The sequence below is a fragment of the Atractosteus spatula genome, chromosome 5 (genome assembly GCF_055471065.1).
Source record: "Atractosteus spatula isolate fAtrSpa1 chromosome 5, fAtrSpa1.hap1, whole genome shotgun sequence".
NCBI classification, from domain to species: Eukaryota; Metazoa; Chordata; class Actinopteri; order Semionotiformes; family Lepisosteidae; genus Atractosteus; species Atractosteus spatula.
This window is the reverse complement of record NC_142710.1, coordinates 53787788-53814122: the sequence shown is the minus strand read 5'-3', so window position 1 is coordinate 53814122 and position 26335 is coordinate 53787788. Positions and strand designations below refer to the sequence as shown.

Here is a 26335-nt window from a genome sequence, read left to right as displayed (position 1 = left end):
TCCAGTGTTTAGGGGTTTTAAATCCCACTGTCAGCATTGCGTGAAAACGGCATCCATGATATCGTAAAGCCCTGAATTCCAAATTATGCAGCCTTGAGCCAGTAAAAATTGTCTCTGTACAGTATACTAAGCAGCAGTACTGAGAATATGCCTTCAATATTGTGGGAGTTTCAAATTTGAATTGGAAGTAGACATGCAATCATACTAAAGTATAAAAAAACCTGTCAATCACCAGACCAATACCTCACTTATTTCCAAGCTATTCACACTTCTCTTACCGGTGTGAAGTGCTGCCCTCTGATGGTGGTAAATATTAAATGTTAGGATTTCTCTCACTTTAAGCAGACTGCATTTATTTTCTGTGTACAGGATCACACAGTACAGAATTCCAAACATTATGAATACATAATACAGATCACTTATTACTGTAACCAAGAGGGGGCAGGGAGATTAAACATGAAAGTTAAACTGCCCACTAGTTTATGTCACAATGTATAACTGCCTCTAAGGCACCTTTCCAGTTAACATGTATCTTCTGAGAACACATTTAGGAGGTCATTAATCATTTAATTTGGTAACTGAGCACCAATAACTTAAAAACTGTACTTTTGAGACATTTCACGAGACTGAAATCACTGAGATTAGTGGCTATTTATAAAAGAATTGCATGTCACAGCATAAAGATTTTTTTTTCCTTTCCATTTAAAACAGTTTAAGAGAAGTATATCCTTTTTACAGTCAAACATACCCTGCCCTGCGGGTCCGTAACCGTGCAAAAGAATAGAACAACCAACAGGATGGTTGTCTCCAAAGGTTTCCAATAGACTGACATTACTCTGTATTCTAAACTAAACTGCAGGTTTAAAAAGAAAAAGTCCTTATTAGAGCTTAAGAGTATTTTGGCATTACCTTTCAAAAACACAATGTTAATTTAAACAAAATACTGAATTACTCTTAATCAATTAACTGAATATGAATTCCAAGATGCACTCTAGTCAGCAGTTTCATTTGGACATCAAATCACTTCCAATCATTTGAAAAATAACATCAATTTCTTGTCTTCACTGCCTGCACCTTCAACTTCAATATCTTTGAACAGCAATATAACAAACTTTGAATCCTTTTTTTTTCAAACTTGTCCTGATTCCTTCCAAGACGCACTGTAATAACGTATTAATACAACCTATCTAAACCTGAAACCTGTAAAAAGGTGTACTAAGGTGTACATCTTCAACCTAAATATTAAGTTACAGATTTTCCAAATAAGTAACATTAGATCTTAAAGTACTGAAATAAAAAGTATATACATGGAAAAACAAAATAAGGCTAAATCCACATAGTTCCACGTTGATCCACTTAAACAGTTGGTGTGGTTTTTGAAGCAACCAGGCGTGAACATGTATCATATCCAGGCACTTCTGAGTTGGTGCAGTAGCAATTTTATTATGAATTAATGCGATAAAACGAGAAGATATTTCAGTGTTTTTTAAAAGGAAATAAAGTGGTGTTCTCTCCCATGGACCCACTACAGAAAGGGCTCTGCTACTATGCAGCTACTGTAAGTTTAAAACGCAAAATGAGAAAAAAAGATCTCCCTTGAATAATGCAATGTTACTGCAAAATAATGCCATCAGCTTTCTCTTTTGTGCTGATGCGCTTCCTTATAGTACTTTATAAAGGACACAAAAACATTTTCCAACTCAAAAGGGCTTGAAAACCCAACGACCAGAACTGAAAGCTATAGTTTGCCTCGTGTTTTCACAACAGCAGGACAACTCCACAGAACCGTACGAGTCCGTGCCAGGCTGCTGCAGAGAGTCTGTGGCTCCTGCTCAATACTCTGAAGGGAGAAGGTCCAGTGCGTTCAGGTTGAGTGTTTATAATAAGATAACAGTTCATCCAGACTCTGCTGTGGGGCTGACGTTTGCGATTGTGACTCTGACTGGGACGAGGCCATCGGCCCGATGTTGTCACTGCTCCCTGAATTCTGGGCATGTCTTCCTTGGAAAGGATATTTCTGCTTGCTTCTGTTCCAGTTCATCCCCTGGCTGGGTTTCGTGTAGTCACTGAAATACTCCGTGGGAGGTGCAAACTCTGCATCACGCTCCTCTCTACGCTTGCTTGACCACTGGCCAAAGGAAAAGGCTGCAGGAACAATGAAACAAAACTGAATTAAACCCATTAAATCCGATGATCCAGAGCGTCTCTTTACCATGTTGAAAACAGTTTAATTCCTTTCTTCATTATGGCTGTTTGTACTTTCTCCTCATACAGCACTTGGGGACAAATACTGTAATGGTTAAAGATATGCACTGAAAACTCATATAGAATTATTCAGGATTGAAAATTGTGCAAGATTGCTCTGTTACATAAGATGGTTATTGCCACTGCTGTATCTTCTCTGTCATGGCTACAACTGCTACATGCATTCCAGTGAAAGGACTTTGACACTGTATGAGATAAACTAAACTAGAAAGTGTTTAAATGGGTTACCTTTCCCTCTATCCCACTCTCGCACATGGGGCACACCAGTCTTGGTGTCCTTCCTCTCCTGTATCTCAACTTCAGTCTTCTTGTGTGTGGAAACAGAAGATGGCTCCTCAGAGTCTTGTTTGGGCTCTGCGACGGGCCCAATGAGCTCTTCCTCTCCTAGCAAGGTATAAGTACAGAACACAGGCTCAGTTTTCAGTTACTTACAATTAATATATGCAACACCACGGAGAAACAAATCTATTCCTTTCACATTTTTCAAAATGACAGATTATAAATGCTTTCATATTATTATGAAGATTTAGGAGACTACATTCTCTAATAAGTAAAAAAAAATGAAGTTTTAATCTTCTAACACAAGCAATTATAAGGATGTAATGAGTGGGGCAACAAATGTTTTAATGTGGACTCAAATGTTCATTGACAAAAGCAGCTGCTCACTAAAAACTGCTTTTCCCAAAAAGCTGTCAGGCACAACTGGCATGGGAGGGTGACTGTTGTATCATCTGTCTCCCATGTCACCATCCATCTTTTCCTCCCATGGGCTCACAAAAGCAAATTTCTCTGGGAAGTAGGGGTCATGTATCCACTATGTGTGTGTTGTCCTCGATGAAATAAGGATTTACAATACAATTTGTGTTCATCACAAATAACAGTTGACACATCGTGTGTGTTTTTGCATTTGGACTGACCTATACATGTTGGGCCAGACAGTTAAATATTTTTGCCAGCACTAACTGTAAATGTTGTGTTACACACTCATACAGGGTGCCAAAAATAACTAAACATACTGCTCGCAAAAGAAATGCAGGATAAATTACATGCAAAAATGCCCTTACCTTCTTTATCCTCTACCGCCAACTCTTCTTCTGTTCCATCAAGGTTTATTTTCTTCATTTTTCGCTGCCGGACCTTTGCTAGTCTAGCGTCTAACAAGGCCTTCCTTTTCTGCTTTAACTTTTCCCGCTTAGTTCTTTGATCCATAGTCTGCAAGACAAAATGATCTTTTGCTCTTGCTACAACAGCAGTACATTGTCATTCTCAGAATTACTAAAGTGGAAGTAAGGTTCACAGGAAAAAGTCTTTACAGAGATAGAATGTGCTCAGTATGTTTCGATACACAAGTAGAATTTAAACGTGCTGCAGAAAAAGTCACTATGGTATTTCAAGATTGCTAATCCATACATCAGGGATCTCCAATCCTTCTCCTGGAGAGCTCCAGTCAACCAAAGATTTGTAGATCATAATTAAATCATCAGCATTACCATTGTGATTAACTAACCAGATGGTTTGTTATATTAATTATAATTAGCACTCGCATATCAAGAGTCTTCTTTATTGTACAAAGTACTTGCTCAGTTCAACAGCTAACTGATGCTGCCCATCTTTAGAAGCAGGCGACCCATAATGAGACTGGGGCTCTACAGGACCAGGGTTGAGGACCCCTGACACAGATTATAAGCTTCAAACATATGAAAATGATAATGGTACAGAGAATCACTGCATTTTGGAGTTTGTAGAGCTTTGTATATGACAAAAGTAAAAAAAGGGTTTAAACCTGTTAAGGTTACACACCTGGTCTCTCAGCATGTCCAAAGTTTCCCTTTGCTTTGTTCGTAGAGCTTGATCTTGAGCAAAGGCAAAATAACCCACACCAAGCTCACGGGCCTCTGCGCAAAACATAGTAAACAAACATATCCATTAAAAAGAAAGCCTTTCTAAACAAACATAAATTCTTCCTTCAACATAGAAAACATACATTTTAGATAAGCACCTCTCTACAAACCTCTTGCTCATTCATTTCATGTCTTCAAGATAACATAAACCAGATGATGTTTCTCCAAATTACCAAATTCAAGAGACAGAACATGTTTGTATGCTTTTTGCCCAGTAAATAATGTCCCTGCAGCTAAAACCAAACAATACAAACACGCAATGTCAAATGTAAAAAAAAAATGCAAAGGCACCAAGAATGTAAGGATGCAATACAAAGGACAAAAACAAAAGTATTTTTGCACAGCAGTTCATTAAATGCATCCACATCAAAGACAACTGTGATCATACCAAACAGCCTGATGTTTTAGTCACAGTAAATTGACACAGTTCACAGTTATGTTAATTTTTACAGATCCTCATTAAAACAATATTTTTCATTGACACTTTTCCAAAACTTAAACTGACTAGATTTTCACTTTGAACTTTTAAAAATTACTTTACAGGAATCAGTGAAATCTTTGCCAGTGGACACTGAAGAGATAAGAGAGATGCCCGGGAAGTGAGATAATAATATCATTGCTTGTTTTTGTATTTTTTTTGCAAACTATGCAGTCTAGTGGCTTGAAGTAGGCTTTGTGCTCAAATATATATAAAGATGCTGCCTGTCCTTGGTCAGTAAGATAAAGGGCATGTATTTGGTAAGCTGGCTGTATGCCCAGAACACGAAAAGAACTAACTGTTGTTTAGTCTGCAACTTAGATATAATTAATTGGCATGTGTTGCAGTCTTATCATTTGTTTAGAATGTGTCATAGTAACTAGTTTGTTTTAAGGTATAAAGGACCATCTTCAGCTACTTATATTTTAAGTCTGGTGGTTGCAAGCCGGACTTCCATATGCATATGTAATAAAGGGACGTCTGCTTCACAGACTCCTGAACTTTGTCATTTGTATGACACAACAACACTCCTCCACAATTGATGTGGAAATTCATTGTAAGCAGCCTGCTCCTTTCCTCAAGCCCGGTTCGGTGATGTTGGTTGTTACCTTTCTCCCGGATGTCTTCATAGTGCACTGGGCCCACGGGTCTTTTCATGGCTTCCTCTTCCTCTCTTTCCCACTCCCTGCGCTGCAGCTCCCGGCGCATGTCCTCCGACAGCAAGGTCTTTTCTTCAGGCCCGCTTCTGTGGGGGCAAGGAGGCACTGTCATCAGTGTGAGAGATCGCTGGAGTTAAGAGTCAGGCTCAGCCCAGATTAACCTTAGCTGTCCTTCCACCTATTTTCCCCACTGTTTGCTCCTGATGAGGGTCGCAGTGGAGGGCAGACCAGGCTTCCCTTCCCTAGCAACGGTCTCCAGCACCTCTTTGGGGACTTCTAGGTGTTCCCAGGCCAGCTGAGAGATGGGATCCCTCCAGCATGTCCAGGGCTGGCCGGGGGTCTCTTCCCAGTGGGCTGTGCCTAGTATACCTCCAGCAGAAAACACCTGGGGAACATCCTCACGAGATACCTAAACCTTTCAATCCAGAGGAGCAGTGACTCTACTCCAAGGAAAAGAGCAGGATAAAAATATATAAATGCAATGGAAGCTTTTTAATTCATACTCCTAACATGCATAAAATATTCTGACTGATTTGCTTCCATAAGTACAGACGATTTTAAAATGTCTTCTGTATTTAGATGGTGCCATTGTATTTTTTCCTTGTTGGCAAAACTTTTCTTGAAAGACTTGAATCTTCATAAATACATGTTTCAGTGTAAACCTATAACTTCAATATAGACTAAGGGCAATCTTCCCTTAAAATTATAGAATAAGGTATTCTATAAAACAACCTCTGCCCCAATAACTTATTTTAGGCAGGACTAAACTAAGAAGGGGGCAAAACATTGCTCAAACATAACTTCACTCTTTCTCTACCTTTTTCCCTGTAGATCTCTGTCCATTTGCATAAATCCAGGCAAGTCCTTCTTCATGCATCTTCTTGATCGCCCCAGACCATCAACATAGTCCACCCTGGAAAAACAAGACAAAAGTACATTATTAGAAGCCAGGCACAAAAGTTACGTATTGAACGTCTTCATTAGGTGTTGAACCTATAAGAAAGAAAATATTTGCAGTGATAATGGACACAACTGTGACAGGAACTTAAAAAAAACAGTAGATACAAGCCTTCTCGATGCGATTAGAGATTGGAGAAATTCTCCATTTACAGTTTGATTTTTTGCTTAAAAGAAATGTTGTTGTTTTTTTCCCCCTATACGAATCTTAGACCTAAAGCTGCTTCAAACCACTTCATTTAATTGCAGTGGCATGCTCTACCATTCTTCATCTGGGTTTCCAGGAGGTGGAAGTGGAGTGTCGGCTTCAGAGCTCTCTTCTCCATTCATATCCCTGGACCTCTCTGCTGCCTCTTTCACACACTGGGCTTGCACCTCCTTCTTCTGGTCAATGATCTTCTGGGTGAAATCCACCAGGAACAAGCTTTCGGTTTCTTCATCTGATGGAATGAAAAATTAGGCAAAAGCCAATAGAGGTAAAACACAAAATTCAGATATATAGGAAAACCATATGTATAACTTTAATCAAGGGGATAACCACTGTCTTGTGTTTCTCACCTGGAAAGTCTCCTTTAGTCATCTGCTCGTACAGCTTAGCTTTCTCTTCAAGTTTGCGTCTGTTAAAAGAAAACCAAAAAAAAACTGTGATGAAGTAAATATGAAAAGAAAAAAACAGATCCTTGCAATTAAAGGTATTTTATTTCACTATAACCCTACCAGGAACAACTGCGGGGCCATGCTTATGAATTCTTTAGAGTCTTAACGGTTGAAATTGGAAGAAATGTAAAAAACAATAGTACTTTTTTTCCCCCATATCTGAATGAAGCCAGAATTTTTATTACAAAGAGAAATTTTAAGAAAGTTACAAAGTGCCATTTAAACATTTCAGACCATCTTAATGGAAACCATTTGCGAATGCCATGCTCCAGTTTAAACATTTGATCAGGTATGTGTTCACAAGAAGAGGAAGATCCATTCAACCACATTACACAGCAGTTCTCATGACTCAACAGGGGATACCCATACTTTGCCTCGTCCAGAGTATTCTGCTCTTCACTCATTTGCTCCACATCTTTCTGTGCTCTGGCTGTAACCCCTTCATTCTGTTTACTCCAAATACTGGGTTTCTACAATACATAACACACAGAACAACAAAAACTGAGAACTTACTTAACCGCACATTGAAAATTCTTGAGAAAGATATTTAAACATATTAAAATGAACATAGCCTAAAGTAGGCAGTATCCCAGCTGCAAATTGAAACTAGAAACTTGCTTTCTGTATTTTTCCTCCAAAAAAAACCCTAAATAATCTAGAAACTTGTTTATGACAATTCCTATATATGTTGGTCTACAACATATTTATTGTTCTGGTTGTTATTATTTATTATGTTGGTAATGTACTGCCTACATTGTGTGTTGTTGTCTGTTGTACTGTGTCATCTCCTGTACTGTGTACGATCCGAGAGATAAGCGTGAATAAGAATTTCAATCTACATGTACATAAGGCATTAAACTCCTACCTTTGCTTTAGATAGTCTATACCAAAGGCATAAATCTTAGAAATTACTACACACTGCAGTACTTTGGCAAATGAAAACTGAAAAATTGTTGTTAGGCCTAGCTGGAAGTTACAACAAGCATGTTACCTTATTAATAGGTTTTGGTTTCAATGGGACACCTGCATCTTTTACTAATTTTTCCTGTTTAAATTCCTCTTGCTTTCTGTAGAGTTCAGCTTTTAGGTCAACCAACTGCAATGGGGAGAGGAAAAGAACAGTGGTTAGTATCAGAACCTTTCAAAAGAGCAGTTATAATATACACTATAAGTACTCAACTATTTATGGGTCAAACAAAAGACGAGAGAGCAAAAAACGTAAATACTAGAACTCCTTGTTTTAATCTAATATGTTAAAGCCCACAAAAACACGGTGTCATAGTAGCTAAAGCATCGGTAATACAATTACCTTTTAATACAATACAATACTTTTTGAAACACACCAAAGCTTTACCAATACTATGCGTGATTTCTCAAAAACATTAATTCACTGAACTCAGTGTTGTCAAACACAAAATGCTCTAGAAGTGCAACAGAATCCGTTCCACATACAATACTAAAACAATCCGTTTAAATAATATCTTATTTGCAAATACCATACAAATACATGTTTAGGAAGGAACATACCGAGGAAGCTGTCACGTCAAATGGCTTCTTCTTCTTATCCATTTTGAACAAATAAAATAAAACCAGCAGGAAACTATACTGTAGCTTCCCCTGCTTATCCACGATGTTGTTGAGTCAAAGCGGTGCATCATGGGAATCCAAATACTTCCGGTGGCGTGTTTCTCACTCATTTCAAAACAGCTTAATTTTCTCATTTCAACATATCTCATTTTATAATGATTGCATTTAGTACAGTTCACAATGCATCATCACACCATCCTTAAATAAATATATATAATCATTTCTTTTATGGATGTTTTCGTCTGAACGGACTAGAGGTAGATCTTTAAAGCTGAATTGCGGTCTGAAATTGCTGACTGAAATAGCTATTCATGAGTCGGGGGGGGACCTGGGCGTATTTTGGATTGTCAGCAAGACATTCAAGCAAATATGCTAAAGTATTCGTTTCGGCTCGTTTACTGTATAGTATTTTGAATTAATATTTTGAAAATGTTTATTTTTGTTTCTTGTACAATCTTGAATGACGTCTTTCTATCCCCTTTCTTACTGCTGACTCAATATGCAGGAACATTCTACAGTATTTCAAACCGTCCTTCGGCTATAAAGAGCCCTCGTCAGGTTGGGTGAGGTGAAATATCCATAATAAATAATGTTTTAATAGCAGCATCAGAAACATTGAGAAGCATAGGGATCCACAACAAAAGGAATGAGGGAGTGAGGGAGGAAGACCTCTTTGTGTGTACTGTCCTTTTAGAAGTTCTGGTTTGCACATACTGCACCCACCTTTAAGCAAAATCCAGCACTGCTCTCCTTATAAATGGACATTGTGTCTTCACCTGCAAAACGGTTTTGTACTTCATTTCGCATTTTTAGATTACGGTGTTTAAAAGTTGCTGGATACGTCAATGATGTGTAGCAGTGTCCCTGTATTAATAACACCCACCGTATGTTCGTTTCTGTATTCTGATGATGTTGTGACCAATGCAAGTAATTATGTTGATGACAATATGCTAAAACACGGATAAATGAATCTCGGGAAAAATGTTCTTTAATACATTATCTGCAACATTTTCAGAAGAATGTTTTATATAGATTGAGATGCTTTTCAGTATTTTTGTATTATATGCACTTCTTTAAATATAAAGAACTGAATATTCGATTTTAAGGAGTTATTTAAAAAAGTCATTCGTTCTCATTTTCCCTTAAATACATTACTTGATCGAAGTATTTTTAACAAACAAGGTAAAAGGTACTAATTCAACGCTTTTGGGCATTGCGTTCTATTGTAGATCAAATATTTAAAATGATATCTGCAGCTTGGCAAACGAAAAGGAGGTGTTAAATTCCCCTTTTAAACAGTGACTGAAGAATTCTTTAGCGGGACAAATGCACACGTAGTCTTGTGGTGACCGTTATCTGTAGATAAAGGATGCGTCTGCCGTAAATGTAGGTTTTTTTAAAAATATATATTTAATGGACTTTTAATGTGGACTCACCAGGTGACAATGAAATGCAATATGCACATTTGTTACTGTGCGCTCTGCTATTTAATTAGGTGTGACATATTTTCATTGGTACCTTTACTGTATAGTGAATTTAAGATTTTCTGGTACCATAAATACAATACATAGAATTGTTTGCTTAATAAGAAGAAGAACAAGATAAAGAAAAAAAGAAGAAGAGGAAGAACGCTACATAGCTCTTTTCTGGACACTCAAAGCGCTTTACAGGTAACAGCGATTCCCCTCCACCAACAACATTGTGTAGCCCCCACCTGAATTATGCGACGGCAGACAAAGTGTGCCAGTACACTCACCACACACCAGCTATTGGTGGGGGAGAACAGAGTAATGAAGCCCGTTCTTAGATGGGGCTTATTAAGATGTCTGATAAAAGCGGGGAATTTGGCCAGGACACCAGGGTTCCACCCCAGAAGTTTTAATGGCCAAAGAGTCTGCAATTTAGTTTTACACCTCATGTGAAGGATGGCACCTTTTTGTCCGGATACTGCTCCCATCACTATACTGGAACATTAGGACCCACATAGACTGCAGGGTGAGCACCCCCTTCCTGGGGGGGTTCCACTAACACCTCTTCCAGCAGCAACCTTAGTTTTTCCCAGGAGGTCTCCCATGCAGGTACTGGCAAGACTCACACTTGCTAGTAGGGAGTTGCAGGGTGAAATAGCTGCCTTACATCTGTGATATTTTCAGAAAAAAAAAATTGCTTCTACACAAATTGTCGATAACTGATTAACAGGAGTCATTAAAAGAGCCCCCAGGATCCTCTCCAGTTTGATTAGATCCAAAGGGGCACCTGTATTGAGTCATTGTTAGATTCATAGAGTCCAGGATTCATCTGTTTTTAATGGAGATCAATTTGCTCCTGTACTGTTATTAAAGAGGCCCCCTGAGACCACCTGACAAAAAAGAAAATCAAGGATGTTTATTCCTTCAAATACTGAAAAAAATATGAGAAGTGTTTAATTTATTTTGATATGTAAACACATGTACTAGACATTTTCTAATAACTAATAATTTAGGTTACCTTTGGCCTAATGGTTCTTTGTGGTGCTTTAGGAATGCTATATCCATGATAACATGTAAACAATCCACACATTAATATTATTTTACCACTATTCACATTTAAAGTAACCCTTATTTGCTTAGACAATAATGCTATCACTACAGGGTTCCTGGATATCTCACAATGGCAGCATTTTGACGTGTTCCAAACATTTGCTATGGTTTTTGAAATGCACAAAGCAAATAAGCAAAAGTATAAAACAGCTGTCTATAAAGACATGTTAAATCAGGAAAAAAGACAAGGACCAGAGGATATCAAGGTAGGAAATATGGACTATGATTTCTATCCAAACTTGAATTAGCAATGACAAGAAAATGATGCACATACAGTAGATTATTTAAAGTTTGTATTTCAGAAGATTTTAGTCATTAGTTTACAGGGCAGATTAATAAAACACTTATCCTCCATCTATTATGGACTTATAAATATGTGAAATGGTACTTTTAAGAAGTTGCTTTAAAATTCAATGAACTTTTTTTATTGTTCTTTGCTGTTATAAAGAAATCCAGACTTGTTTTGGATTTCATTTTTGTTTTGTAATCTCTCTCCTGCATAGTACAAAATAATGGTATTAATTAGAAGCTGCCAGTATTAAAGGCTAAAATTCATTATCTATTAACCTTGAATAGTTTTCCACTTCATAATGTACTGTATCCCACATAAACTCCTTGAGTCAGAGAGTCTTATTGGAGCCATGTAAAATTAGGAAATTTGGTTATGTACAATATGCAGAATAGAAAAATAAATACATGTAGAATTAGAATACAAGGTGGCATAGTAGTTATCATTGCTGCCATGCAGTGCAGGGGCCCTGGGTTAATTTCCAAACCTGAGTGCTATCTACAGTATGTGGAGTTTGTATGTCTGTGTACACATGGATTTCATCTGGGTGCTCCAGTTTCCTCCCATGGTCCAAAAACATAAAAGTAGGTTAACTGGCTTCTGGGAAAATTGGCTCTAGGTGTGAGTGTGTGTGTCGTTGTGGTTGTGTCCGTGTGTCTGTTCTGCGATGGACTAGCATCCTGTCCAGGTTTGTGTTATTGCTTGTTGGGATAGGCTCTGGCTCCCCAGTGACACTCAACTGGAAGAAGTGGTTAGAAAATGGGTGGTTTGATGGATGGAGGTATACAGTAACTACCACATAAACATTCAGGGGAACTGAACATACTTAGGGACATCAGTTTTCAGCTTCTGATTTAATGTTATAATACAAATACAGTGTATATATCAATTAACGGTAGCTTTGAATCATTACATCACAATGGATAAAGATTTTAAATTTATTGTCAGAAAGGGTCTAGATACCAGCAAAAGTTAAATGTAGACAGAAGAATGTTCTTTCTCTTTAAAATAGAAATTGTATTTTTATTCGGTATGGTCCCCGTTAATTATTATTTTTTATTTTACCTTTGTAAAGGCGAGATCTCTGAACTTTCACAATGCTGCTTAAAACGTCAGTCTCTGTATTCCTCCTGATCTGCATCTTGGTGTCTACAGTGGAAGATGTAGGAGCTGGGTCCAGCTTCCTCAGCCCTTCGCAAAAACCCCAGGTAGGGATAACACTGACCAACCCCATCCCACACTCAGGCTCTGTCTCAAGACGTGTTAAAGCACACTCTAATGAAATACCTGTTTGCTGTCCTGCACTTCAGAGTTGGCTCTGTTTTTGCTCATGACCAGCAGAGTGCTTTGCTTCTCCAACTTTCAACAACACCAAAATTGTTAAAAACTTGATATAGATGCCTCAGCCTAAACAAAAAGTGCAGGAAAAAGCAAAATCTTTTTTTTTAAACAACATAATATGAAACTGCTTATCCGATGGCAATGTTAAATTTAAACTAGTCAAGTTCACAGATACTACCAAATAGGAGGGTTAGCAAATACTTAAAAGTGGACAAAAAATTTCAAAAGGAAAAAAAAATCAGGACTGGGAGAACACCTGGAAAACAACATATAATTAACTACAAAGTATTGCATTCTGGAAGATAAAACGAAATGTAACAAAAATATAAATATGAAGTGGGAAACACCCAACTTAAAGAGCATAAAAAGGTTTAACTTGTTGATGTTGACATATGATATCATTTTCATTTTCTAAACATTTTGGGGAAACGAAATGAAAAAAACGTTAACAGAATTCTAGGATATGGTTAAAAGTGTAGTAATGCAATACTGCATTCAATTATACTACATTTTTATTACACTACAATACTGCATTCATAATACAACATTCAATTTTGGTCAGCACATGGCGAAATAAATATTCCTGCAAGTGACCAGATACAGTACATTACCAGGCTTAAAGGATTAACCCAGACTGAAAGGCTAAAAGAACTACATATTTTTTAGTCTTGAACAGTGAAGACTACAAAGGGGGGGGGGGGGGAGGAATTTAAATTAAGTTGAAAACTGGAGGACCTTTTTGACCAAGGCTTGTGTGAGTCTGCAACAAGCTACCTAAACTGTGTTGTCACAGCTGAACCCCAGGATACTTTCAAGAAACAGCTGGATGAGATCAACAGATCAATTACTAGCAAGCAAATAAGGTTGATGGGCCAAGTGGCCACCTCTTGACTGTAAACTTTCTTATGTGTAAGATATTTGGATCCCCACAGGCAAAGCCAGTAAGGAAGCCTATTAACAACAAAGTGGGCCGTCGCGATTCAGAGGCTGCTATGGATATTCTGGAAAGCCAGCTATATGAAGAGGAAGACAGCAAGGAAATAATGGTCAGCATTCCTTTGACTTTTCCTACTTTTTATTGCTGTAAAAATAATTCAATTGAAAATTCTTGTAAGACCACTTAATAATTACTATGGATGAGAATTACATACAGTAGGTGCATCACATTGGTTAGAATAATCTGTACAGTAGATGATACAGTTTGTCAGAAACAGTTAGCATTTGGTTGACTGGATTAGAATTAAGGTCAAACTCTCAAGTAATTGTACTATGTGTGTGCGCACAATATCACTATTTTGTTCAGTTGCAATCTGAGAGTTATGACCTAATGTGATATAAAAGATAAGCAAAAAATTAAAGCATTTGACAACAAGAAAAGGAAGACTGCATTTTAATATACAGTACAACTTCAAATGTATTTTGAAAAAGTAGACAGTGTACTATTTTTCTATAACACTACAAACTGTAGTTTTATCTAGTGATTAATTTACTAGAGTAAGCTGAAAAATATTGTATAGAATTCTCCAAAGTCATTTGAAATAAATTAAAATTGCACCTGAACATGTCATCCAAATGTGAAGTCACATGTTCTTACACATTACAGTTCCACACACCTTTCCAAATTGGAATTACAATGTCAGAAGCTGAATACCAGGAGTATGGACATGTATTGCAAAGAATCATGGAGGGCATACTTGCAGATAATGCAACAGGTGAGCAAGCTTTGAGATAAGTGGGAAGCCAAAGTTAACTGGTTAAAATGACATTTTCTTTGTAATGTTCATGGCTGCATTAGAAAGGAGAAAATATTTATAGCGGAGACCCTGTGCAGTAATCTGGAGAAAAAAATGAATATTTTGCACTTCACTTACCCTACTTAAAGGAGTATGTTAAGATATCCCTTCTGTTTTGTTTCTTGTTAATTTTTCCTTCTTCTCTAATCTTGTTCTTCCTGAAATTATTTTTCATGCAAATAAAATATTAATAGAGAAAACATTTTGGGAAAAGACATAAGGTTTAGTGCACACCAGCAGCATTCTATAACTGATATTAATTTACTTTCCACTCTACATTGTTAGAAATGTCTAATTTTGTTTTGCGAGATTAGATTATGTGGGAGGTGTATCTTAAATAAATAAGAAAATTCCATCACATACACACAGAATATCTACAGTGTAAGAACATGGGTTCAGAGGGTCTATGTAAAACATGGTATTTACAGTATCTTTCTAAAACATTAATTTCCCTCCTGGTAAAACCGAGTCAATTGTTTTTATCTTTATGTAAATAATGCATTTCTTTCTATTTATTTCAGAATAACTGCTTTTGAGGAGTTTGCCACAACTGGATTTCTATTCCTCATACTTTTCTGAACAGATAATATGGAATTGCTATTTTGTGTTTATATGTCATTCACCTAAAAAAAAAGAATAAAAATACTTCAATCAATATTTGGCATCTCAATTTCTTAACTGAAGTTCCAGATTTTAATAAGAGCACCAGCTGCAAGCAAGCAATCAAGATAAATTCAAATTTGCCCCCGAGGAACTGAATTAAGCATTAATTTTAGGTTAAGGATGAAATAGCTTAGGAGTTTCCAGATGGGTTTCAGTGGATTCTTCTCTGTATTCATCAGCACCCAATATAATAATGGAAAACTACAGATGAGAAACCAAATAACAACAATATCATACTGTACTGTATACACAGTATATCAGAAGACTGGACCCATAGGAAGTACTGTATATGCTTCTATTTAAACCTTTAACCTTCGTGTTACAAATCCAGAACTCTAACCTATACACTGCTGCCCTAAAACATCTGAGGTGAACAGGAAATCAAAGTGCAGTGGAAAAGCAACCACATAATCCAAATCTACAGTAACACCATTAGACTTTTTCCCTACTGGGATCCCTGAAAGCTGTGGTTAATAGCCCAAAACCAAACAGTATTAAATCACCAAAGGAAAACATTTTATATGCATGTTCTTGGACCAATGTTTACATCTTAAGAAACATTAAAGATGCCTACAGTCCAAAAAGGAGTATGTGTGTTGAGAGTGTGTGGATCTGTGTCTGCCTCCTCACGACCCTGTATTGGATAAAGTGGTTAGAAAATGGATGGAAGAATGAAAATTCCTGATGGATCCAGACTTTTGATACATCTTATACATGTCTGTTAAACATCCATTTTGGAAACACTCCTGATTTTCCCCACATGAGAGGTAGAGGTAGCTCATAAGTCAACAATGGCACAGAGGATATTTGCTGATGGCAAGAAAAAACCAAGAAGACAATGTCCAGTAGTGTTTTACAATACTATTTCAAAACAAATTACAGTACATGCAACTTAATTACGAATAGCAAACTGCAGCTGTAATAACTTTTTGGCTTCACAGCTTGAGGAGTAAGGGTTAATTACCACAGTACTATACCTCTGAGCTGGGTTGGCACCCTCTGATGACCCTACAGTACATGAGGAGTTTTGAAACATCTTGCACGAGTTTTAAAAAAAATCCACGCTCTTAATGGACTCACGTTGAATGGAAGCCTCACGTTTTTTTTTCATTCACACAGCTCTTTGCTATTGAATGCATTTAAAAAAATCCATTCTTGTTACATCCAATATGGCTTTTTGAATCCTCTCGCTAATGAAGTTAGATATGTGTCTGTCGATATACTGTACTTCCTGAGCTTCTTTGCAAATGCACTGATAACAACACAATTTGGTTGGATGAACTCTTGATTCAGATTGCCAATACATGTGAAAAGCTGCCTGCTCTTTCATCTCAACAAAACAACTCTTAAGAGTGATATAAAAATAACATTCTGTGGATACATGGTAAATGTTTGAAGCTATAAAACCCAGGCTGATAGGAGAAAAGATTGATGGGAAGAAATAAAGCATTGATGAGTCAGCTTTATGGAGAAATGATTAAATGCACCCTTAAAAACAGAGCATCAAAATGAAAATAAAATCAAAGTTTTCTTGGCATGTACAATAAAACAAGATACTTTAACTAAATGTCAGATGGAATATTATGGTAGCATTTAAGAGTATTTTTCTACTTGTTTACAGGTACTGTAATACCAATAAATCTAAATATTAAGTTAGATGTTTTGTGGTTTTTAAACAATTATGGGAAAAAATAGTGTTTACAAAGGCTTGCATAAGTGCTTAGTTTATTCTAAAAAGGTATCACTGATAAGTACACTTAATATTCATTAAAATAAATGAACTAGTGTAGAGTAATTTTGTATAACATTGTGTCAATGCTATTGTCTGTAACTTCACATGCATCCAACTGTACAGTGTCAGAATTGAATTGCATTACTTTAATCTTTATAAAGCAGAAGATTATAAATTAACAACAAGGTAAATGTCACTAAACATGTTAAATACAATACATAGAATAGACATTAATGAACAAATGAACCATAAGTCTTAAGAGAAAATAAATGAGAAGCTAACCTTTTTATTAGCATACAGTCACTAGGCTAAGTTAAAATTCCCACCATACATCTTCCCATACTGATATCCTAAACACTAAATTTGGCAAGAACATTGAAAACCAAAAGCAAGTGCTATTCCATGTACTTAATGAGGTAAGAGTTTTGTGCATAAAATGGGAAAACAATACACACCACGCTATCAATATCATAGTATGGGCATAAATCTTCACCCTAATACTTGCCCATATATGGAATCTATAAAAAATGTTTGGGATCTCACCGTACTACTTTAAAATTTGTAAGACACCTGCAATTTCAGTTCTCAGCCACTCAAGTGGTTAATGGCACCAGTTTTCAAGATTTAATTGATGCGTGGTCCAAATGAGAAGAATACCTCTGGGAATTCTCACCCTACACTGCTTTGATTACATACTGTAAATACACAATCTTAACAGTCTTATTATCTATAATATTTTTTCAGTATTCATCATCTTTAAAAACAAAAGTGCATGACTGCTTACTTAAAAAGAGGAAACTGGCAAATGGTTAGATTTATTAATCCATATTCTAATTGCTACAGTACATCCAGGATTTAGAAAGCTATTAACAAAGGACTTCTTACAGTTCAACACATAGGAGAACAAGGGCCTGAAAACATGTACGTAGAAATCAGGAGGTAATGTATTATGATAGAATAGATCTTCCCACCTTGGACTTTCAAGCCTGGCAATTGAAGCAGACTCGGTGTTTATTAGAAAATGAGGAAAAAAAAAAAATTATGTACCTGGTGCTCCAGTTGTTTCCAATCTACCAAAAACAAGCAAAATCTCTATATTCCACAAAACCTCTACATTCCAGTGACTCCATTATATTGTTTATCATATAATGGCTTCATTAGGGTGTTTTAACAGCCCATTATGGATGCTGAAAATCAAATCATTACACTCTCATCCAAGTTTGGTCACTACAGAATCCTTTCAATATGCCTACAAAATATGTAGTACGGTTTAGATTCCTTACGTCAAAAAACTGGACGAAAGCACAGTGTGTTTTGAATTTGGTATGGAGAATTGCTGGCAACAGTTTCTAAAATGTTATTGTCATAACAAAAAAAAACCTTCCTTTAAGATATTAGAAGGCTTCGTCAAGATGCATGTGTAATTCTGATTTTTTTTCCCTCACAAATTAAATCCAAATTTGAAATACAAATACAAATAAACAATCACTCTCTTATATTATGACACAAAGCACTTCCAACACAGTTTAAGATGAATTAAAGATATTTTGTGTATTGTTTTCAATCAATGTGTATTTTCCACATTTCTTATTTACCAAGTGCAGTTTCATGCAACTCACCTACAGTAATTATAAATAATGTGACAACATTTGGATTTGACAAATCTCAGAAATAAAAGAACAATAACTAACAATTCGAGAAATGAAAGAAATACCTCTTTATCACAGCACAGACAAAACCACAAAAGATAGGACATAAATACAGAATTGAAATCCACTTATTTACATGTACCTGCACCTATAACTCTTCACACCATCTTATACAGTCAGAAATCTTAATTTCCATTAACAAAAGATGAACCAGTGTTCCTTAAACATAGAAGACATACTGTTCTCAAACTGTATATGCTAAAAAACATTTTGAATTAGTGAATTAGTGTTTTTTTTTTGCTTTAATGACATGCGTACAAAGTAAAAATAGTAAAAATGTTCAATCATCCAAACATTAATTTAAAAAAAATGTAAAGGATTACCTTATAGATCACATACCGTACTGTATAAACCATTCTAATTATAATAGTGTACAGTATATTAAAAAAACACTCTTCCAACAGTTTATAGACAGACATTGAAAAGGAACATTTGCATTGGATGCTTTATAAAAATAGATCTTACCACAGTTGTTTTGCACAGTTGTAAAAGGATATAGAACATACAGTTTGATGTTTGTCTAGCAACTCAGTGATTAGCTTGAAGCTCTATAAGCCATATAAGCTGTCTGTGTTCTGCCTCAGGGTGTACAGTACTTCAGACAGCCGCTGTGCCTTCAAGATGCTAATTTCCTTCACCGTATATATGGCAAGGCCTGGGTGAGAAAACTTGCACACACTTTTTAGCACCTGAAAAGATATAGAACATATGAATACGGAATGGCAATTATTTTTGGATCTATTTAACTGGTCTACACAAGTTCATTAACAGAGTTAATTGTTCTATTTAATGCATTATTATTAACAGTAATAAATTAAGCAATCACAAGAGGAAAAAATGCAGGCTATAATCTGTTATGAAACTATTCTGGGTTGATTCATAACCAAGTCTTTGGCTTTGTCTAACTGTGTTAATAAAAAAGTGTATAGTCTGTCATCAGCGTAAAAATCTAGGTTACAGTATGTCTACTAATCCAATTTAACAGCTCTACTAAAATGAATGACAATGACATCCAGTACATTCATTGGAAAACACAATACAGTAGCTTACTTTTGTGATGGAAGTGAATCTAATTCCAATCTTTCCAATCAATTAGCAAACTAATTATGCTTTTTGAAGAAAAATAAACACATAGTGAAGTGCCAAAAGGAAAGGCAATAAAGAATTCCATAAACCTACAGATAATTACAATAAAACTCTTTCTTTGAAAGTCATGACAGTTGCTGAATGAAATACCTGTTGAGGACGGAAATAAGGGGCATCTGTCTCCACCACGATTCTGTCCAGAGGAATCTTTCTCACAGCTTCCTTTGGCTTGACAGCGGTTGGATAGGTGAGGACAGCAGTAAAGCCCACAGACATATTTGGAAATTCTTTGAGAAAGGGCTCAATCACTTCATAGCTGTCCGTAAAGCAGTGCCTGGCTCAGGGGGAAAAAATCAAGAGGTCCTACACTTTCCTCAATTGGCATCAGAAAGAAACAGCACCATTTTAAAATCATTGAATTATGGGTATGAATACTATTTACTGTAGCTCTTTCTTCAATGCTAAAGGAGACAGAACTCTCTTTTCATTTTGGCCTTGTTGTTCGTATAAAGTTGAAAGTAACAGACATGACTGCTTCTCGCATATCAAGACTGATGAGTCAAAAATAAGTTACCTGAGCTCCCCTCATGTGGAAATAATTGATGCATTTCAATTTGTCTTACGAGAACGGGGGTACTCCCTCCTCCGCATAACACATTAATCTTTCCATCTTTAACTCTATTCCACCAAATATTCCGAGATGAATAATTTGATGAGTTTTGCAAGGCAAAGAGCTGACTTTTCCAGTGTGATAACAAATACCTTACCACGACACAAAAATGTTTATGGATTCAAAACCATTGCAGTCTTTACTATAGGAAACTTACCACCCTAAAAATTAGATGAGATATGCAGAGTATATTTGGCATAGCTCGCCTAGCTGAGGAAATTTTGGCTGCCTCACCAAAAAACAAAAGAAACAAGTGAGCAGAAGTACAAAGATAGGATCTAACCTTCCTCTCAAATCTCTATTATAACTTTGTTATAATTATGTGTTTCAATACAAAAGGTATTCTCTGTTACAACCTTTGGATATAATTTATATTATATCCCACATAAACTGCTGTACAGAAATTCTGTGCCTGGTTTTATAGTAAGTGTATACCTGTATAAATCCATTCAATAATGTTTTTTTTCCCTACTGCCAGGGCTGGGCTACTTAAGTTTTTGTCAATAAGGTATATTTTAATTAATAGCTGATTAAGATTTAAAACTGGGTATTCTGATTTGTGATAAAAAAATCTAGTTCAATTTAAGCAGCTAAGGTTAAAGACCTCCAGAGGACTAAAATTGCCCATTCCTGCCCACTACATGAATATAAACCATTGGTTTTCCTACCTGTGTATTTTATAGTCTCGAGGCACCATCTTCTTCATGATGTCAAACAAATCCTCATCAGCACCTCTGCAGTGCACTACAAGCGGCTTCCTTATCGCAACAGCCAAGCGCAACTGTCTCTCAAATACCTATAAAAAAAGCATCCTACAGTATATAATAAAATACCTTATCCTTTTTTACAGTATGTTCCAAAAACCATAATGTATCAGAAGCTTAAGTGACTTGTCACCTAGCACTATATGAAAAGTATGGGTATTTTTTTTCTAAATGACCAGGAACATTTTAATCTGTTTTTCTTTGCTATTAAAACTGATGCGATGGATGTTTTCACAGATGCACAGTAAAACATAAAAATCAGTTGAGGAAGATCAATTTGGACTCCACACAATGGTTTAATAATTACAGTACAAGTTATAAAGTCTTTAAAGTTAAAAGAATAAATATTCTATTTTATACATGGATGGAAGCACAATTTGCTTCAGATAAAAATAAGCACAGTATTAAGAATATTCTGTCAGCTATGAAGACCATTATACTTTCTGTCGGTGAAACAAATTTCAACCCTCTAACTGTACCATTTTGCACTCACTGTACCTGCTTCTGTCTCAAGACCTCCGTGGTGCACTTGGAAGAGTAATCCAGCCCTATCTCACCAAACGCAACAGCTTTTGGGTGCCGCATTGCATTCAGAATGATTCTTTCTTGGGCGTCTGTGTAATAACGAGCGAAGTGTGGGTGGCAACCAAACGCCCCCCAGACCTTATCTTCCCCCAGCAGATCCTCCCACAATGGTTGCATGCTCATGATGCCTGGATTGCAGAAGTCAGTGATGCAGCCTTCAAACTCCGCAGGGAAAGAGTTCTCGTGCAGATTCCGAAAACGAGCAAAAGTTCCTTTGAAATTCAACTTTCTGTAGAGCATGTCAAGATGACAGTGAGTATCAATAAAGCCACACTGTACGAGCTTTTTATTTGCAAAATCAAAAGAATCCCCTTGTTCGGCGCCCATGGACACTTGTCTACTGGTTTTGTCTCGAAAAACATGTAAGGCTTCAGTAGAGTAAATGTCCTCAGTGCCTGAATATTTTACGGGCTTACTGCCAGTGGAATCCAAAGGCTCCGAACGGCTGTCGAAGAATCTCAAGGAGCTTACTTGGGTGTACACTGGTGCAGTAAAGGGCTCAAAGAATCGATCAGGCTTGGCAACTACTTCATTATGGTTCAAAGCACTTTCAGGGTTAAACAATGCAGATCCAAAGTGCAAGTGATCGATTCTGCAGGAGTCTATCTCAGTGTGACAGGGTGATGCTGGAGGAGGGGCTGCATACTCTAGCAGTGATAGTGGATCATGAAAGACAGGTTTCTCCAGCTCATCTGCTGCAGCACTGTCCTCTTCCTGGGAGGTCACTGCCTTGACCACGTCCTCTGCAATCGACCAGTCTGCCTCTCTAGGCTCATCTTTTTTCAGAACGATGAACTGGAGAGATGAGGTAAAATTCAAGTTAGAGGTTGAAAATACACAATAACACAGACATAACATTTAAACTCCACACAAACACATGCTACAATCTGGAATCAAAACCAGGACCTGGAAAACTGCAGTTAACCACTCCAGCACTGTGCTGTCTAATTTTATATTTTGGCATAAAACAGCCTAGTGTACAGTGTACAGGTTTACAGGTCCTAATCATTTTAAGCACTGAATACTTAAAAATATTTATTACTATTTAAAGGGAGGTATCCAGGTGGTGACAAAATGCTGAAAAACGAACTTCAATTAGAATGCAGTTAAATAATGTTATGCCAGCACTGAGATGCTCATGGAAGCAAATTAGTAATGTTTTTTATGCACTGCTCACATCACCATATACAGTACTTACCCTTCTGTTTCCTCCTTTCACCATGGCCTTATCCTCACAATCTGTATCGCTGAATGCAATACAAGACAGTGGTTTTTCCTCACTATCCTCTATTTCCGGTTCAGGAGGCCTTCCTTGAAGAAAAGAATGGCAGCTCTGTTCAGAGGACCCTGGATCTCCCAATTTCAATAGTGGTATCTTCTTCCTGCTGTCTGACAAAAACCTCTGCTTCCCTATCTTCTTATGGATATCTGTCCCAAAGGCAGCAGAAAGAGCTTTAAGGTATATGATCTTTGAAGCCTCCTCTGGAGATCTGTTGGTCTCTTTGCTTCTACGAGGTGAGAGGGTTATGTCTCTCTTCACTGAGAAGGTCAGTGTGGAAGGCTTGTCCTGGCATGCTCTTTTGGGGTTTTCTGTCTGAAAGAAAATGACCCATTGAAATGGGTGTTAAAGAAGAGAAAATGTATGGAGGAGAAAATGTAAATAAGCATTTACTCCAAGGATATGTACAAATATTTGTAGGAGACGGCTTGCCCCCAATTTCTATCATTGTGGCGGGCTGCTATTTGAAAGATAAAACATTCCAAAGATTCTCCTCTCTCATTCTGCATAAATATTCAAACTAGCTGGTTTTTATTTAATGCTGTTTTCAATAGCAGGTTGTAGTATGGAGGAGTAGCTATATCTTTGAATTCGGTTACATAAACAAGTAAAAATGTAAGTTTCTTTGGTTAAAATAATTATAAAAAATACATAAATACCACAATATAGTATAAATACTATCATATAAATAACAGGAATATTTAATAAATACTTATATAAATACTATAATGTAAATACTTAAATGTACAGTAGTGACCAGAAAATATCTGATTCACACTTCCCCAAATTATGTAAAAGTATACATTTCTATAAACAGAATACCAAAGTACACTGATATTTTGAGTAATACCTTAAAAGTTCTATTTTTAATAAATAAAAAAATAACCTTTTCAGGATACTGAGGCTTCTGGCTATTCTGTCTAAATGGCTTCCAAAATTTGGTATGGTTGTTGGTGCTACTCAGAGAAAAGACACAGCCTTCTTCTTTATGCGTAGGTTCTGAGGTTGGTGCCAGTCTTGTGGTTTCCAAGCACATGTGCTCCGGCTGCATGAAGCAAGCAGACGCTGAGGAGACATTCTGTGGAGAAAGAGGTCCTCCATGGGCGAAGGTCTCATCCTCACTCCAGAGTGCAGGCTGGCCCACACCTGTGTTACCCTTTCTGTATTTTAGTGGTGAATGCATGTCTGATTTTAACTCCCGGGATTTCAGTTTCCTTCTGCTGCACTCCATTTTGAAGTTCCCTGAGAGGAACGATAAAAAAAAGGAGAAACAGTTTCTACAAGGTTAAAAAAAAATCTTTCAGGATGACAATAAGCCTGATGGAGATTTTTACAGTTCTCAGTCACACGCTGGGAGATTTTGTAGATGTTTCTATATGCTTTAAGTCACGACAAAAAGTGCCTTTGAAAAACTGATTTTAAGAGGTGTCTTGCACTGAATTAAATAAAGTCTTTGCTAAATAATAAGTCTACAGGTGTACAAATGTTCAGCCTTCTCTAAACTCTCATGAAAAAAGTCATAACCTCACCATAATCTCCCAGACTAAGAAAGATTTATAGTAATAGTGGTGTTTGAATAAGGCTGGACAGAAGCATAATCTTAAGTGCTGTAAGGGAGCCTAATTAAAGCCTGAATAGTTTTGCTCCACTCTCTTTCCCTAACTACAATTCAAAATTGAATCGAGGGACTAATTTTATTTTCATAATGTACTTTTAATATTCTCTATTTTAAAAGGAAACACTTAATTAGCTATCCTGCTATCCCACCTGCTGCTTCGTGATACAGATACAAGCCTAAAACTAAATAAAGGCTAAAACCTAACTGATAAAGGCAAGTGTATAAGTATTTTAAAATAGACCGCAATCATTTACCCCAAGTTTGTAAACAGTAAACTAAATGATGAGAGGAAATTGTAGTTATAATGAAACCTGCGTTGAATGTTTTACCGATTTGTGATGAGCTGAGAAACAAAAATATGTAACAGCTGTCTATTAATAATAATGTAGTGTCTTAAACCCCATTACACTATTTTTAATAGCTTCACTAACCTCTTCACAGCGAGGAATTCAAACTGAACCAACTGTATGATAGGCCTTGTTTTTGCAAACTTGCAAACAAATCTTAACCAACATCCAATGTACGACCATCTGAGTCTTTTGGATTTCGATTGTAAACATATTGTATACCATAAATTCTCAATTGTTGTCGTAAGAAATTATCTAGCTTGACATTTAGATCGCCAACACATACGGAATACGGTCACAAGATAAAATGGAAATCTATATACGGAGGAGTTACCAACATTTTATTTAATTATACGTTGCATTACGAATTCAAAAAAGGTGTACACCCAGCTACTGTATAATCATTCTATGTACCTAACGTTGTGCTTTATGTGTATGCATTAGTGTATTATCATTACGTTTAAAATCAATTGAAAAAAACTTGTCAAAATAGCTGATAATCAGGCCCTCACCGCTCACTTGACACATTTTAATGTGTTAAATTACTGGCGACACCACAACAAACTACATAATCTGAGTAATCAGTAATATAAATAGCGATGTATATTGTATTTATATCAAAATATTTAGAAATGTATCCCAACGCTTTTTTAAAAGCCAAGCACCACCGGTTTTCCGTCTAACTCACCTGCAACTTCACCTGCTGCAGCTAGAACCCCACCTCCTCTTGCCATGAAGTTAATGATTCGGACCGGAACAACGTCAATTACTGGACTTAACTGAACATTTTCTTATGTTCCTAAACAAACATAAACCATAAAAAACATTCTATTATTTACGCCATAGAGATTAATAGGCGCTTAGCTAATATAGCTGAGATTTTTGCCTGAGCTTGTTTTACATACTGTATAATACATATATACACAAAACAACACTATCATAATTATAGGGAGCAAAAGTGCAAAAAAAACTGTCATAATGTTTGAACTAAAATTAATTTTGATCTATGAATATATAATGTATTACTTAATTGCAAAACTACTGCACGACCCTATGTAAATAACACGGTATAACGGTAATCATTAAAAATGCATCACCAGTATTCCACATTTTGTATATTACAATTTTTAGTTAATACTTCTATGTATAAAACCCCAAACTTAAAAATATATATATAAATATTCTAAAGCTTCAGTTGATTATATTGCTGTGGTTCCAAAATATATTGCTGCAGAACATGATTTCAGACACGTTTCTTAAGACATTTAAATTTGTATAACCTGTAGATCTCAAGATTGTCTACTGATGGAAATAAAACTCTCCCCATCGAAAAAAGGTGATCCAACAAACTCGCATCTGAATTGTTTCTTCCTTGC

At 36.4% G+C, this 26335-nt stretch overlaps 3 protein-coding genes across 3 annotated transcripts; 1 reads left to right on the top strand and 2 right to left on the bottom strand.

The window, feature by feature from the left end:
• Positions 1-334: 334 nt before the first annotated feature.
• Positions 335-8549, bottom strand: ccdc174 (coiled-coil domain containing 174). Its single transcript, XM_088917929.1, has 11 exons — positions 8445-8549; positions 7909-8013; positions 7287-7387; positions 6819-6877; positions 6523-6700; positions 6121-6216; positions 5253-5389; positions 4066-4160; positions 3330-3477; positions 2494-2649; positions 335-2145 (listed from the first exon to the last, which is right to left on the bottom strand). Exons 1-11 carry the CDS (start codon positions 8484-8486, stop codon positions 1865-1867), a joined length of 1398 nt encoding a protein of 465 aa, XP_088774055.1. The 5' UTR covers positions 8487-8549; the 3' UTR covers positions 335-1864.
• Positions 8550-12469: 3920 nt separating this feature from the next.
• ghrl (ghrelin/obestatin prepropeptide) lies at positions 12470-14445 on the top strand. The gene is made up of 3 exons (XM_088915803.1): positions 12470-12580; positions 13646-13759; positions 14317-14445. Exons 1-3 carry the CDS (start codon positions 12470-12472, stop codon positions 14443-14445), a joined length of 354 nt encoding a protein of 117 aa, XP_088771929.1.
• A 4713-nt stretch (positions 14446-19158) lies between these two features.
• On the bottom strand, positions 19159-25812 carry tatdn2 (TatD DNase domain containing 2). Its single transcript, XM_088917503.1, has 7 exons — positions 25648-25812; positions 23881-24236; positions 22914-23309; positions 21629-22510; positions 21035-21162; positions 19847-20030; positions 19159-19299 (listed from the first exon to the last, which is right to left on the bottom strand). The coding sequence occupies exons 1-7, from the start codon at positions 25691-25693 to the stop codon at positions 19159-19161; spliced, it is 2133 nt and encodes a 710-aa protein (XP_088773629.1). The 5' UTR covers positions 25694-25812.
• Between the last annotated feature and the right edge of the window lie 523 nt (positions 25813-26335).

Coding starts and splice junctions, on each gene's coding strand:
- ghrl (XM_088915803.1), top strand. CDS start 12,470: ATGCTGCTTAAAACGTCAGTCTCTGTATTCCTCCTGATCTGCATCTTG. Junction 12,581..13,645: donor GCCCTTCGCAAAAACCCCAG/GTAGGGATAACA, acceptor GGATCCCCACAG/GCAAAGCCAGTAAGGAAGCC. Junction 13,760..14,316: donor AAGACAGCAAGGAAATAATG/GTCAGCATTCCT, acceptor TACACATTACAG/TTCCACACACCTTTCCAAAT.
- ccdc174 (XM_088917929.1), bottom strand. CDS start 8,486: ATGGATAAGAAGAAGAAGCCATTTGACGTGACAGCTTCCTCG. Junction 6,701..6,818: donor GACTAAAGGAGACTTTCCAG/GTGAGAAACACA, acceptor TCATTCCATCAG/ATGAAGAAACCGAAAGCTTG. Junction 6,217..6,522: donor GGAAACCCAGATGAAGAATG/GTAGAGCATGCC, acceptor TTGTTTTTCCAG/GGTGGACTATGTTGATGGTC.
- tatdn2 (XM_088917503.1), bottom strand. CDS start 25,693: ATGGCAAGAGGAGGTGGGGTTCTAGCTGCAGCAGGTGAAGTTGCAG. Junction 22,511..22,913: donor TGAAAGGAGGAAACAGAAGG/GTAAGTACTGTA, acceptor TCATCTCTCCAG/TTCATCGTTCTGAAAAAAGA. Junction 21,163..21,628: donor AGGTCTTGAGACAGAAGCAG/GTACAGTGAGTG, acceptor CTTTTTTTATAG/GTATTTGAGAGACAGTTGCG.